This window comes from Pristis pectinata, chromosome 41 (genome assembly GCF_009764475.1).
Source record: "Pristis pectinata isolate sPriPec2 chromosome 41, sPriPec2.1.pri, whole genome shotgun sequence".
NCBI lineage: Eukaryota > Metazoa > Chordata > Chondrichthyes > Rhinopristiformes > Pristidae > Pristis > Pristis pectinata.
The window spans coordinates 4,315,169-4,327,264 of NC_067444.1; the positions used below are offsets into that span (position 1 = coordinate 4,315,169).

General features: G+C 55.0%; 1 protein-coding gene across 1 annotated transcript in view; it reads left to right on the plus strand.

The window, feature by feature from the left end:
* The first annotated feature begins 6,403 nt into the window (after positions 1-6,403).
* Positions 6,404-12,096, plus strand: part of LOC127587590 (tectonic-3-like) — a 38,990-nt gene continuing 33,297 nt past the window's right edge. The window contains exons 1-3 of the mRNA XM_052045999.1: positions 6,404-6,482; positions 8,287-8,414; positions 9,358-9,387. Of these exons, the coding sequence (XP_051901959.1) occupies positions 6,404-6,482; positions 8,287-8,414; positions 9,358-9,387 (237 nt within the window). The remainder of the gene's footprint in view (positions 6,483-8,286; positions 8,415-9,357; positions 9,388-12,096) is intronic.

The following is a 12,096-nucleotide window of genomic DNA, read 5'->3' on the forward strand; positions in this document are numbered from 1 at the left end:
CCCTCTCTCTCGCCCCTCTCTCTCGCCCCTCTCTCTCGCCCCTCTCTCTCTCGCCCCTCTCCTCGCCCCTCTCTCTCTCGCCCCTCTCTCTCTCGCCCTCTCTCTCTCGCGCCCTCTCTCTCTCGCCCCTCTCTCTCTCGCCCCTCTCTCTCTCGCCCCTCTCTCTCTCGCCCCCTCTCTCTCTCCCCCCACTCTCTCTCCGCCCCCTCTCTCTCGCCCCCTCTCTCTCGCCCCCCTCTCTCTCGCCCCCCTCTCTCTCGCCCTCTCTCTCTCGCCCCCCTCTCTCTCGCCCCCCTCTCTCTCGCCCCCCTCTCTCTCGCCCCCCTCTCTCTCGCCCCCCTCTCTCTCGCCCCCCTCTCTCTCGCCCCCCTCTCTCTCGCCCCCTCTCTCTCGCCCCCCTCTCTCTCGCCCCCCTCTCTCTCGCCCCCCTCTCTCTCGCCCCCCTCTCTCTCGCCCCCTCTCTCCCTCTCTCCCTCGCCCCCTCTCTCTCGCCCCCCTCTCTCTCGCCCCCCTCTCTCTCGCCCCCCTCTCTCTCGCCCCCTCTCTCTCGCCCCCCTCTCTCTCGCCCCCCTCTCTCTCGCCCCCCCTCTCTCTCGCCCCCTCTCTCTCGCCCCCCTCTCTCTCGCCCCCCTCTCTCTCGCCCCCCTCTCTCTCGCCCCCCTCTCTCTCGCCCCCCTCTCTCTCGCCCCCCTCTCTCTCGCCCCCCTCTCTCTCGCCCCCCTCTCTCCGCCCCCCTCTCTCTCGCCCCCCTCTCTCTCGCCCCCCTCTCTCTCGCCCCCCTCTCTCTCGCCCCCCTCTCTCTCGCCCCCCTCTCTCTCGCCCCCCTCTCTCTCGCCCCCCTCTCTCTCGCCCCCTCTCTCTCGCCCCCCTCTCTCTCGCCCCCCTCTCTCTCGCCCCCCTCTCTCTCGCCCCCCTCTCTCTCGCCCCCTCTCTCTCGCCCCCCCTCTCTCTCGCCCCCCTCTCTCTCGCCCCCCTCTCTCTCGCCCCCCTCTCTCTCGCCCCCCTCTCTCTCGCCCCCTCTCTCTCGCCCCCCTCTCTCTCGCCCCCCTCTCTCTCGCCCCCCCCCTCTCTCTCGCCCCCCTCTCTCTCGCCCCCCTCTCTCTCTGACCCCCTCTCTCCCGCCCCCCACCCCTTCTCTCTCGCCCCCCTCTCTCTCTGCCCCCTCTCTCTCGCCCACTCTCTCTCTCTCACCTTTTCTCTCTCGCCCCCTCTCTCTCGCCCCCTCTCTCTCGCCCCCTCTCTCTCTCTCGCGCCCCCCTCTCTCTCGCCCCCCCTCTCTCTCGCCCCCCCTCTCCTCTCGCCCCCCTCTCTCTCGCCCCCCCCTCTCTCTCGCCCCCCCTCTCTCTCGCCCCCCCTCTCTCTCGCCCCCCTCTCTCTCGCCCCCCCCCTCTCTCTCGCCCCCCTCTCTCTCGCCCCCCCTCTCTCTCGCCCCCCTCTCTCTCGCCCCCCTCTCTCTCGCCCCCCTCCTCCTCTCGCCCCCCCCTTCTCTCTCGCCCCCCCTTCCTCTCGCCCCCTCTCTCTCGCCCCCCTCTCTCTTGCCCGCCCCCCCTTCTCTCTCGCCCCCCTCTCTCTCGCCCCCCTCTCTCTCTCGCCCCTCCTCTCCTCTCTCCGCCCCCCTCTCTCGCCCCCTCTCTCTGCCACCCTCTCTCTCGCCCCCCCCCCTCTCTCGCCCCCCCCCCTCTCCGCCCCCACCTCTCTCGCCCCCCTCTCTCGCCACCCTCTCTCGCCCCCCTCCTCTCGCCCCCCCCCCTCTCTCGCCCCCCTCCTCTCGCCCCCCCCCTCTCTCGCCCCCCCCTCTCTCTCGCCCCCCCCTCTCTCTCGCCCCCCCCTCTCTCTCTCGCCCCCCCTCTCTCTCGCCCCCCCCCTCTCTCTCGCCCCCCCTCTCTCTCGCCCCCACCTCTCTCTCGCCCCCCCCCCTCTCTCCGCCCCCCCTCTCTTCCGCCGCCCCTCTCTCTCTCGCCCCTCTCTCCTACTCGCCGGCCCCCCCCTCTCTCTCTCGCCGCCCCTCTCTCTCTCTCGCGCCCCCTCTCTCTCTCTCGCCGCCCCCTCTCTCTCTCTCGCCGTGGTGATGGACGGCAGATACAACAGCGATGTTGAAGAGGCATTCAGATGGGCACGCGGAGCAGGCAGGGATTGAGAGGATACCGACAAGCAGATGGGCCAAGTGTCCGTCGGTGCCAGCACCAACGTGGAGGGCCGAAGGGCCTGTTCCTGTGCTGCACTGCTCTTGAGAGATGCAACAGGCTGTTCAGCCCATTGAGTGCACTTCAAATCCCATTATAGGGTTGTTAAGAAGGTGTATGGAGTGTTGGCCTTCATTAGTCGGGTATTGAGTTCAAGAGCCGCGACGTGATGTTGCATCTCTATAGAACTCTGGTCAGACCACACTTGGAGTATTGTGTTCAGTTCTGGTCACCTCATTCTAGGACGGATGTGGAGAGGAGGGTGCAGAGGCGATTTACCAGGATGCTGCCTGGATGGAGAGCACGTCTTATGAGGATAGGTTGAGTGAGTGAGGGTTTTTCTCTTTGGAGAGGAGGAGGATGAGAGGTGACTTGATAGAGGTCTGTGTTGGATTTGACTGTTTTAATTCCTTTTTTTTAAACATGTATAGTGTTTAATACACCTCAAGTGGCAGCACAAGGAATGGCCACTACCGAGCTTATTGGTTCGTCCATCAGATGAATACGTGCTTTCTCATCGGTTGGTTTTGCCGCAGGTATCTAATAGGGATTCCTAATTGGACTATTGTTAGCTAAGGAGTACCTCTTATCTCAGGTATAAATGGTGTCGCTCTTTGTTAATCCCTCTGTCTTTCTCTGCTTATCCAACTCCCTTGCATCTATCTCTCTCTTGCCATCTTCCCCCCTCCCTCATCCCGAGCTCATCTTCAGTTCCTTTTGTCTCGGCTCATATCCCAGTAGTAAAGCTAGTGCCGTGTGCTCTGCGACTGACTCTTGGTTTTCAACTTTTCCAATAAAACTTTGTGAAGCACCAAGTTGTTTTCAATTCATTCTTGGACTCCTGAAAGAACCTGCGGATTCGAAAATAACTGGATCCGTCCACGTCCATAGATCCCTCAAGGTTGCCGCACAAGTCGATAGGGTTGTTAAGAAGGCGTATGGAGTGTTGGCCTTCATTAGTCAGGGGATTGAGTTCAAGAGCCGCGAGGTGATGTTGCAGCTCTGTGGAACTCTGTTCAGACCACATTTGGAGTATTGTGTTCAGTTATGGTCACCTCATTATAAGAAGGATAGAACATAAATTACAGCACAGTACAGGCCCTTTGGCCCACAATGTTGTGCCGACATTTTATCCTGCTCAATGATCTATCTAACCCTTCCCTCCCACGTAGCCCTCCATTTCTCTATCATTCATGTGTCTATCTGTCCTCTTAAATGTCCCCTAATGTATCTGCCCCTATAACCTCTGCTGGCAGTGCGTTCCACGCACCTGCCACTCTCTGTGTAAAAAAAAACTTACCCCTGACATCCCCCTTATACCTTCCTCCAATCACCTTAAAATTATGCCCCTCGTGTTAGCCATTGTCGCCCTGGGAAAAAGTCTCTGACTGTTCACCGATCTGTCCGTCTTATCACCTTGGATGTGGAAGCTTTAGAGAGGGTGCAGAGGAGATTTACCAGGATGTGGCCTGGATTGGAGAGCAAGTCTTATGAGGATAGGTTGAGCGAGCTGGGGCTTTTCTCTTTGGAGAGGAGGAGGATGAGAGGTGACTTTATCGAACTCTGGTCAGACCACACTTGGAGTATTGTGTCAGTTCTGGTCCGCTATCGAGCTGCAACATGCCGTTGCATCTCTGGAACTCAATACCCCAACTAATAAAGGCCAACAGTCCATATGCCTTCTTAACAACCGTATCGACCTGCGCGGCAACCTTGAGGGATCTATGGACGTGGGCCCCAAGATCCCTCTGTTCCTCCACACTGTTGAGAGTCCTGCCATCAACATTGTATTCTGCCTTCAGATTTGATCTCCCGAAGTGTGTCACTTCACACTTATCCGGGTTGAACTGCATCTGCCACTTCTCAGCTCAGCTCTGCATCCTATCAATGTCCTGTTGTAGCCTACAGCAACCTTGTACACTATCCTTCTGCATTATGTGTGACTCTACCTCTTCTGTTATTGTCCCTTGAGCGTACTTTTGCACTACGATACTTTGTTCTCGATAAGATATTTGTTTATTAGTCACGTGTACATCAAAGCACACAGTGAAATGCGTCTTCTTGCGTTGCTGAGAACGTGCTGGGGGCAGCCCGCAAGTGTCGCCACTCTTCCGGCATCAACGTAGCATGCCCACAACACCTAACTCGTACATGGAACAGTATAGCACAGAACAGGCCCTTCGGCCCACAATGCTGTGCTGACATAGCTAATCCCTCCTACCTACAGAATGCCCCTATCCCACCATTTTCCTCTCATTCATGTGTCCATCCAAGCCCCTCTTAAAAGCCCCCCAATGAATTTCCCTCGACCCCCTATCAGGCAACACATTCCAGGCATCCACCACTCTCTCAGTAAAAAACGTACCCCTCACGTCTGTTCTGAACCTACCCCCTCTCACCTGCAATGCACGCCCTCTGGTATCGGATCGCTCAATAATGGGGGAGAAAGATACTGCTTGTCCGCCCTACCTATGCCCCTCATAATTTTATACACTTCCAACAGATCACCCCTCAGCCTCCGCCTCTCCAGAGAAAAGAGCCTAAGTTTGTCCGGCCTCTCCTGATAGCACACGCCCTCTAATCCAGGCAGCGTCCCTGTAAACCTCCTCTGCACCCTCTCCAAAGCCTCGGCATCCTTCCTGCAGTGAGGTGACCAGAATTGCACACAATACTCCAAATGCGGCCTAACCAGAGTTCTGCAGAGATGCGTCATAACTTCTCGACTCCTGTACTCAATACCCTGATTAATGAAAGCAAGCATTCCATAAACCTTCTTAACCACCCTGTCTACCTGTGTAGCCACTTTCAGTGAGGCATGGACTTGCACCCCAAGGTCGCTCTGCTCTTCAACACTGTTAAGGGTCTGGCCCGTAAGAGTGTACTGCCTCTTGACATTAGTCCCACCAAGGTGCAACACCTCATGTTTATCTGGGTTAAACCCCATCTGCCCACATCTGCAGCTGATCTATATCACGCTACATCCGTCTCCATCTTTGGAACGTGGGAGGAAACCGGAGCACCCGGAGGAAACCCATGCAGACACATGGGTGTTGGGGGGGGTGGGGGGACGGGACGTACAGACTCCTCTCAGACAGCGTTGGGAATTGAACCCGGGTCAATCTGTTCCTCAGCTTTGCGTTCGCAGTTCCGGTTGTATTTTTTTTACTACCATGTCCGCTGCTCACTCCGTAGGATTCGTACGAGCAAGGAATTTCACTGCGCTCTGGTGTGCGTGACGATTAACTAGTCCGAATCAGGGTGTGAAAGTCAACCCGCACTGTAAAAAAAATCAGACAACAGCAGAACCAAAGAACATACCATAGAACTACAGAACAATACAGTCCAATACAGGCCCTTCAGCCCACCATTTTGTGCCAACCTTCAAATCACACCTAAGACTATTTAACCCCTTCCTCCCACATATCCCTCTATCTTAAATTCCTCCATATATTTACCTAACAATCTCTTGAACTTGACCAACGTATCAGCCTCCACCACCGCCCCAGGCAACGCATTCCATGCCCCAACCTCTCTCTGGGTGAGAAACCTCCCTCTGACGTCTCCCTTGAACTTCCCACCCATTACCTTAAAGCCATGCCCTCTTTAAATTTTAAATTTTTATTTACAGCGTGGTAACAGGCCCTTCTGGCCCAACGAGTCTGCGCCGCCCATTTTAAACCCTATGTTAACCTACCCGTACGTCTTTGAGCATTGGTGCCCTAGAAAAGAGGCGCTGGCTGTCCACTCTATCTATTCCTCTTAGTATCTTGTACACCTCTATCATGTCTCCTCTCATCCTCCTCCTCTCCAATGAGTAAAGCCCTAGCTCCTTTAGTCTCTCCTTGTAATCCATACTCTCTAATCCAGGCAGCATCCTGGTAAATCTCCTCTGCGATTCATGCTTTATTAGTTTAGCATGAGGGACACAGAAAAAGGGTAAACAGTCTAACCCGACCGAGCTCTGTACTGATCCCCACTCGGAGATCTACCGGTCAGTGTCCCTACCCTTATACCCATTTCATGGGAAACCTTTGTGGGAAGTTGCACTTACTAAGGCAGTTGCTTCCAGCAAAACAAGATATGTCTGAAAAAGACTTCTTTCTTTCTCACCCACACCTGGACATTTTACAGCCACCCCATGGTTGAAGCAATGTCACGCCTTGGGACGAACAGCTGCACGTGCCATACCGCGGGAACTGCCCGGGTTCTACCGAGATCCGATGCGGGTATGGGGCGCGGTGTCGTGCGGCAAGTGCATGACACCTCCCCCTCCCGTCGCGGGAGCTGCCAGGGGGTGGGGTAGGGGGGTGGTGTCCCAGCCGCGCTGGCCCCTGCGCTGCCGGAATTGCTGCTTGGGCCCAGGGCCCGACGTCTGTCTCAGGAGGCGGCCCAGCACAACCTGAGCCGCCTGGGGGACATGCCGACCGTGCCGCTCTGTGAGGAGCTGAGGCGCTTATTGTACGGGCTGCTCCTGCACACCTTTCACTTCCTAGCCCTGGTCTGCCGGCCGGATATACCGTGGCGGGCCGTCTTGCCGGCGGGCGGAGCGGGGGGTCCCCGATGGAGGCTTCTATACGAGGGAGTCCTCCAGCTGTACGTCGGGGACCTGGGGTGGTGGGTGCTGCACCGGGCAGTACCGTGCAACTGCTTCTTAAGCCGGTTCACCAATACTCCGGCCGCCTGTCACTTCTGTGGCCGGGAGGAGACGGTGTACCACGCGTACGCAGAATGTGAGAGGCTGCAGCCCCTCTTTGTGTATCTGAGGGGGCTGCTGCTTAAGTTCTGGCTGCATTTCAGCCGGACGATGCTGGTATACGGCCACCCGGTGCGGCGCGGGGCTGAGCGTGCGGGAGATCTCCTGGTGGGTCTTCTGCTGGGCCTGGCCAAGCTGGCCATCCACGGGACGCGGCGGTGGGCGGCCGAGGGTACTGGCCAGTCTGCCTGCCTGCCGGTCTTCCGTGCTTACGTGCGCGCGCGGGTGTCTTTGGAGATGGGGCACGCGGTCTCCGCGGGCACCCTGGCTGAGTTCCGCGCTCGGTGGGCTCCTCAAGAGATAGCGTGTGTCGTGGACGGCACCAATACGATTTTGATATGAAATATTGAGTGTTGCAGCACCGGGCGGAGTGACGTATGTGTGCTTTCGTGAGTGTCAGTTTACAATAATCTCTGAAGTTATGCAGTTGCTTAGATGATCCTTTCTGTGTTAGATGTATACATTTGATATTCGTAGTCTTTTGTAGTGCTTTTAACTAATAAATGTTTTATACAAAAAAAAGAACAGCTGCACGCCATTAACCCTTACGTTTCCAGTTGTCTGTTACAAGGGTAAAAAGCAGGGGGGGGGGGGGGGGGGGGGGGGGGGGTGGTGACCACTAGGATACAGGTTAGGCCATCAATGAGTGAACGGGAGCTGTTGGAAAGTGAGGAAGTAAAGGGTTATGAAACTGTGACTCTACATATAACTGACGAAAAAATACCTCGCAAGCAAACCCCTGGCTCAGGACCAGGTGATAATTACTATGTCTGGAACTTGGTTGCCAGCCAATTATACTAGACAGTAAGGGTACTGGGTGCATTAAACAGCAGGTGGGAAGCTTGTCCGAAACAATGAGGGTGATACCTGTCTTTGAATCTCTTGACTACAAATCAATTATGCTGAACAATAAGTGCGATTGTCTGTCTTTGGATCTCTGAGGCCTGACCGAAACTCGTGGAGCCACATTCATTGAGTGTGCGTGACAATGTCTGTATAAATTACTGTCTGCTCCTTTGGAGACCTCGGGTGGTGACTCTCAATGAGTGCTGCCGAGACGTCTCCCTAAGCGGTATACTGCTAATAAACCCGTTTTACTGAATCAACCTGGTGGTACTGTGTAACTTTGCAGCAGAGAGGAGAATTGCAAAATGCAGAGCAGGAGGGCTCGCCTGGCAGGTCAGGCTGCGCACGTCCTCTACTCCAGAGGGAAAAAGAGACAATAAAAGAGGTGGGGAGGGGGGGAATTTCAAGCTGAGCCATTTTCGCAGACGGATAACCGTAGCAGAGCACGAAACAAAAGCTACCCGAAGCTGTGGAGATCCTGACCGGGTCCTTCTCTCCTTCCAGCGAAGGCCAACTACTTTGTTTCGCCGCAGAATGTCACCCGGGAGGGGTTCCCACTGCTGGCTTCGCAGTATGGTGGAGGCTCCTTCGCTGCCTCTCTGCGGCCGTCGATATTGGAAGGCAAGCATGAGGTAAGGACGCAGAGCGTAGAACATTCCGGCACAGTACAGGCGCTTCAGCCCACGATATTGTGCCAACATTTTATCCTGCTCTAAGATCTACCTAACCCTTCCCTCCCACACAGCCCCTCCATTTCTCTATCATTCATGTGCTTCTCTAAGAGGCTCTTAAATGTCCCTAATGTATCTGCCCCCACAACCTCTGCCGGCAGTGCGTTACATGCACCCACCACTCTCTGAGGGGAAAAAAAACTTACCCCTGACATCCCCCTTATACCTTTCTCAAATCACCTTAAAATTACGTCCCCTCGTGTTCGCCATTGTCACCCTGGGAAAACGTCTCTGACTGTCCACTCGATCTGTGCCTCTTGTACACCTCTATCAAGTCATGTCTCATCCTCCTCCTCTCCAAAGAGAAAAGCCCCAGCTCACTCAACCTATCCTCATAAGACGTGCTCTGCAATCCAGGCAACGTCCTGGTACACCTCCTCTGCACCCTCTCTAAAGCTTCCACATCCTGCCTATAATGTGGCGACCAGAACTGAACACAATACTCCAAGTGTGGTCTGCCCAGAGTTCTATTAGAGCTGCAACATCACCTCGCGGCTCTTGAACTAATGAAGGCCAACACACCATACGCCTTCTTAACAAACCTAACCTGGAGGGATCTATGGACGTAGATGTTGATGGAGATTTCGGGAGAATAGACTGGGATTACTGTGATGGTTTCGTGCACTTGTTGAGCTGGAGCGCCTCTGTACTATGTGACTCTGCACTCCGAATTGGACGGTGCAAGCTGCGTTACAGGGCAGTGGAGTTTTGAATTTTTATGTCGGGCATGAGCCTCCCAGTGAATGCACAGGAGGCTTCCGTTCCCTGATCTTCCGAATGGTTGCCTGCTCCAACGAACTGACGAGTGATTGTTGCGTTCTGTTTCTCTTTCCCTTCGATGCAGAGCCTGAAGGCATCGGAAAACTTCTATCGGGTAAGTCCGACACATTTAATTCTGCTCGCCATTTGGGTCACGCAGAGGCGCAGCTGACGGAGCTGTTGCCTGATGGCTTCCCACGACCTGGGTTCACTCCTGCAGCCTCCGGCGTTGTTTATGTGGAGTCTGTGCGTTTTCCCCTTGAGGCATAGATAGAGCAGGCAGCCGGGGTCTTCTTCCCTGGGGTCGAAACGTCAAATACTGGGGGACGTGCGTGTAAAGTAAGAGGGGGAAAGTTCAAAAGAGATTTGTTTTACACAGAGAGTGGTGGGTGCCTGGGATGCGCTGCCAGGGGTGGGGGTGGCAGCAGAGACGATAGAGGGGTTTGAGAGGCTCTGAGACAGGCACATGAACAAACAGAGAATGGCTTAATGACTTGGATGAGGGGGTAGAAGGGTGCGTTAGCAAGTTTGCAGACGACACAAAGGTCGGAGGTGTTGTGGATAGTGTGGAGGACTGTAGGAGATTGCAGAGGGTCATTGATAGGATGCAGATCTGGGCTGACAAGTGGCAGATGGAGTTCAATCCGGAGAAGTGCGAGGTGGTACACTTTGGAAGGACAAACTCCAAGGCGGAGTACAAAGTTAATGGCAGGATTCCGGGGAGTGTGGAGGAGCAGAGGAATCGAGGGGTTCATATCCACAGATCCCCGAAAGTTGCCTCACAGGTGGACAGGGTAGTTAAGCTTATGGGATGTTAGCTTTCATAAGTCGGGGGATCGAGTATAAGAGCCGCGAGGTAATGATGCAGCTCTACAAAACTCTCATTAGACCACACTTGGAGTACTGTGTCCAGTTCTGGTCGCCTCATTATAGGAAGGATGTGGAGGCGTTGGAAGGGTGCAGAGGAGATTTACCAGGATGCTGCCTGGTTTGGAGAGTATGATTATGAGGAGAGGACTGAGGGAGCTGGGCTTTACTCTTTGGAGAGGAGGAGGATGAGAGGAGACATGATAGAGGTGTACAAAATATTAAGAGGAATAGATAGAGTGGACAGCCAGCGCCTCTTTCCCAGGGCACCAATGCTCAATACAAGAGGGCATGGCTTTAAAGTAATGGGCGGGAGGTTCAATGGAGATATCAGAGACATGCGGGTTGGTGGGTCAATCTCACCGGGTTTGATTCTGGCCGCTGTCTGTAAGGAGTTAGTATGTTCTCTCCACAACCCTGCCCCCCCCCCCCGGGTTTCCTCTGGGGGCTCCGGTTTCCTCCCAAAGACGTGGGGGTTAGGAAGTTGCGGGCATGCTACATTGGCGCTGGAAGTGTGGCGACACGCGGGCTGCCTCCCAGGATATTCCGCGCAAGAAAGATGTATTTCACCGTGGGTTTCCATGTACATGTGACTAATGAAGAAATCTTATCTTAGGTGAATGGTGGAATCCGGGGAAAGGAAAATGGGATTCAATTGGATTTTGTTGTTTGGGATCCAGCAAGTAGGGCTGCTGTCTGACTGCTCCAGGGAACTGGGTTAAACATAGAACAGTACAGCACAGAACAGGCCCTTCGGCCCACAATATTGTGCCGACATAGCTAATCCCTTCGACCTACACAATGCCCGTATTCCTCCATTTTCCTCTCGTTCATGTGCCCCTCTTAAAAGCCCCCAATGAATTTGCCTCCACCACCCTATCAGGCAACGCATTCCAGGCATCCACCACTCTCTGAGTCAATAAACGTACCCCTCACGTCTGTCCTGAACCGACCCCCTCTCACCTTCAATGCACGCTCTCTGGTATTAGATCGCTCAATAATGGGGAAAAAGATATTGCTTGTCCACCCTATCTATGCCCCTCATCGTTTTACACACCTCCAACAGATCGCCCGTCAGCCTCCGCCGCTCCAGAGGAAAGAGCCCAGGTTTGTCCGGCCTCTTCTGATAGCACGTCCTCTAATCCAGGCAGCGTCCCAGTAAACCTCCTCTGCACCCTCTCTAAAGCCTCGACATCCATCCTACAGTGAGGTGACCAGAACTGCACACCGTACTCTAAATGCGGCCTAACCAGAGTTCTATAGAGATGCATCGTAACTTCTTGACTCCTGTACTCATTACCCCGATTAATAAATGCAAGCATTTCATAAGCCTTCTTAACCACCATGTCTACCTGTGTAGCCACTTTCAGTGAGGCATGGACTTGCACACCAAGGTCTCTCTGCAGATGCATCATAGGTTCCCATGGCACCCAGTGAGGTTTAAGGCAGCCGGAAGCAGACTGGCAACCAGGACCCTGCCTCTAGCCGCGTGCTAGGCCCACAGTCCGGACCCTGGCTTCGGACGCCTGCCCCGCCCACACAGCCCGCGTGCCAGCTCTGGAGCCCACCTCCTGGCACAGCCATTCGGCCCCTGTGACCTGGGTCCCTGTTCCCTGCTGCATTTCTGGACATCGGCTCGTTTCCTGGAGGAAGGGTATTGGTTTATTATTGTCATTTGTACCGAGGTCCAGTGAAAAACTTGTCTTGCACACCGACCATACAGGTCAATTCATTACACAGTGCAGTTACATTGAGGTAGCACAGGGTGCATTGAGGTAGCACGGGGTGCATTGAGGTAGCACGGGGTGCACCGAGGTAGCACGGGGTGCACCGAGGTAGCACGGGGTGCACCGAGGTAGTACAGAGTGTACCGAGGTAGTACAGAGTGCACCGAGGTAGTACAGAGTGCATTGAGGTAGTACAGGTAAAAACAATAATAGTACAGAGTAAAGTGTCA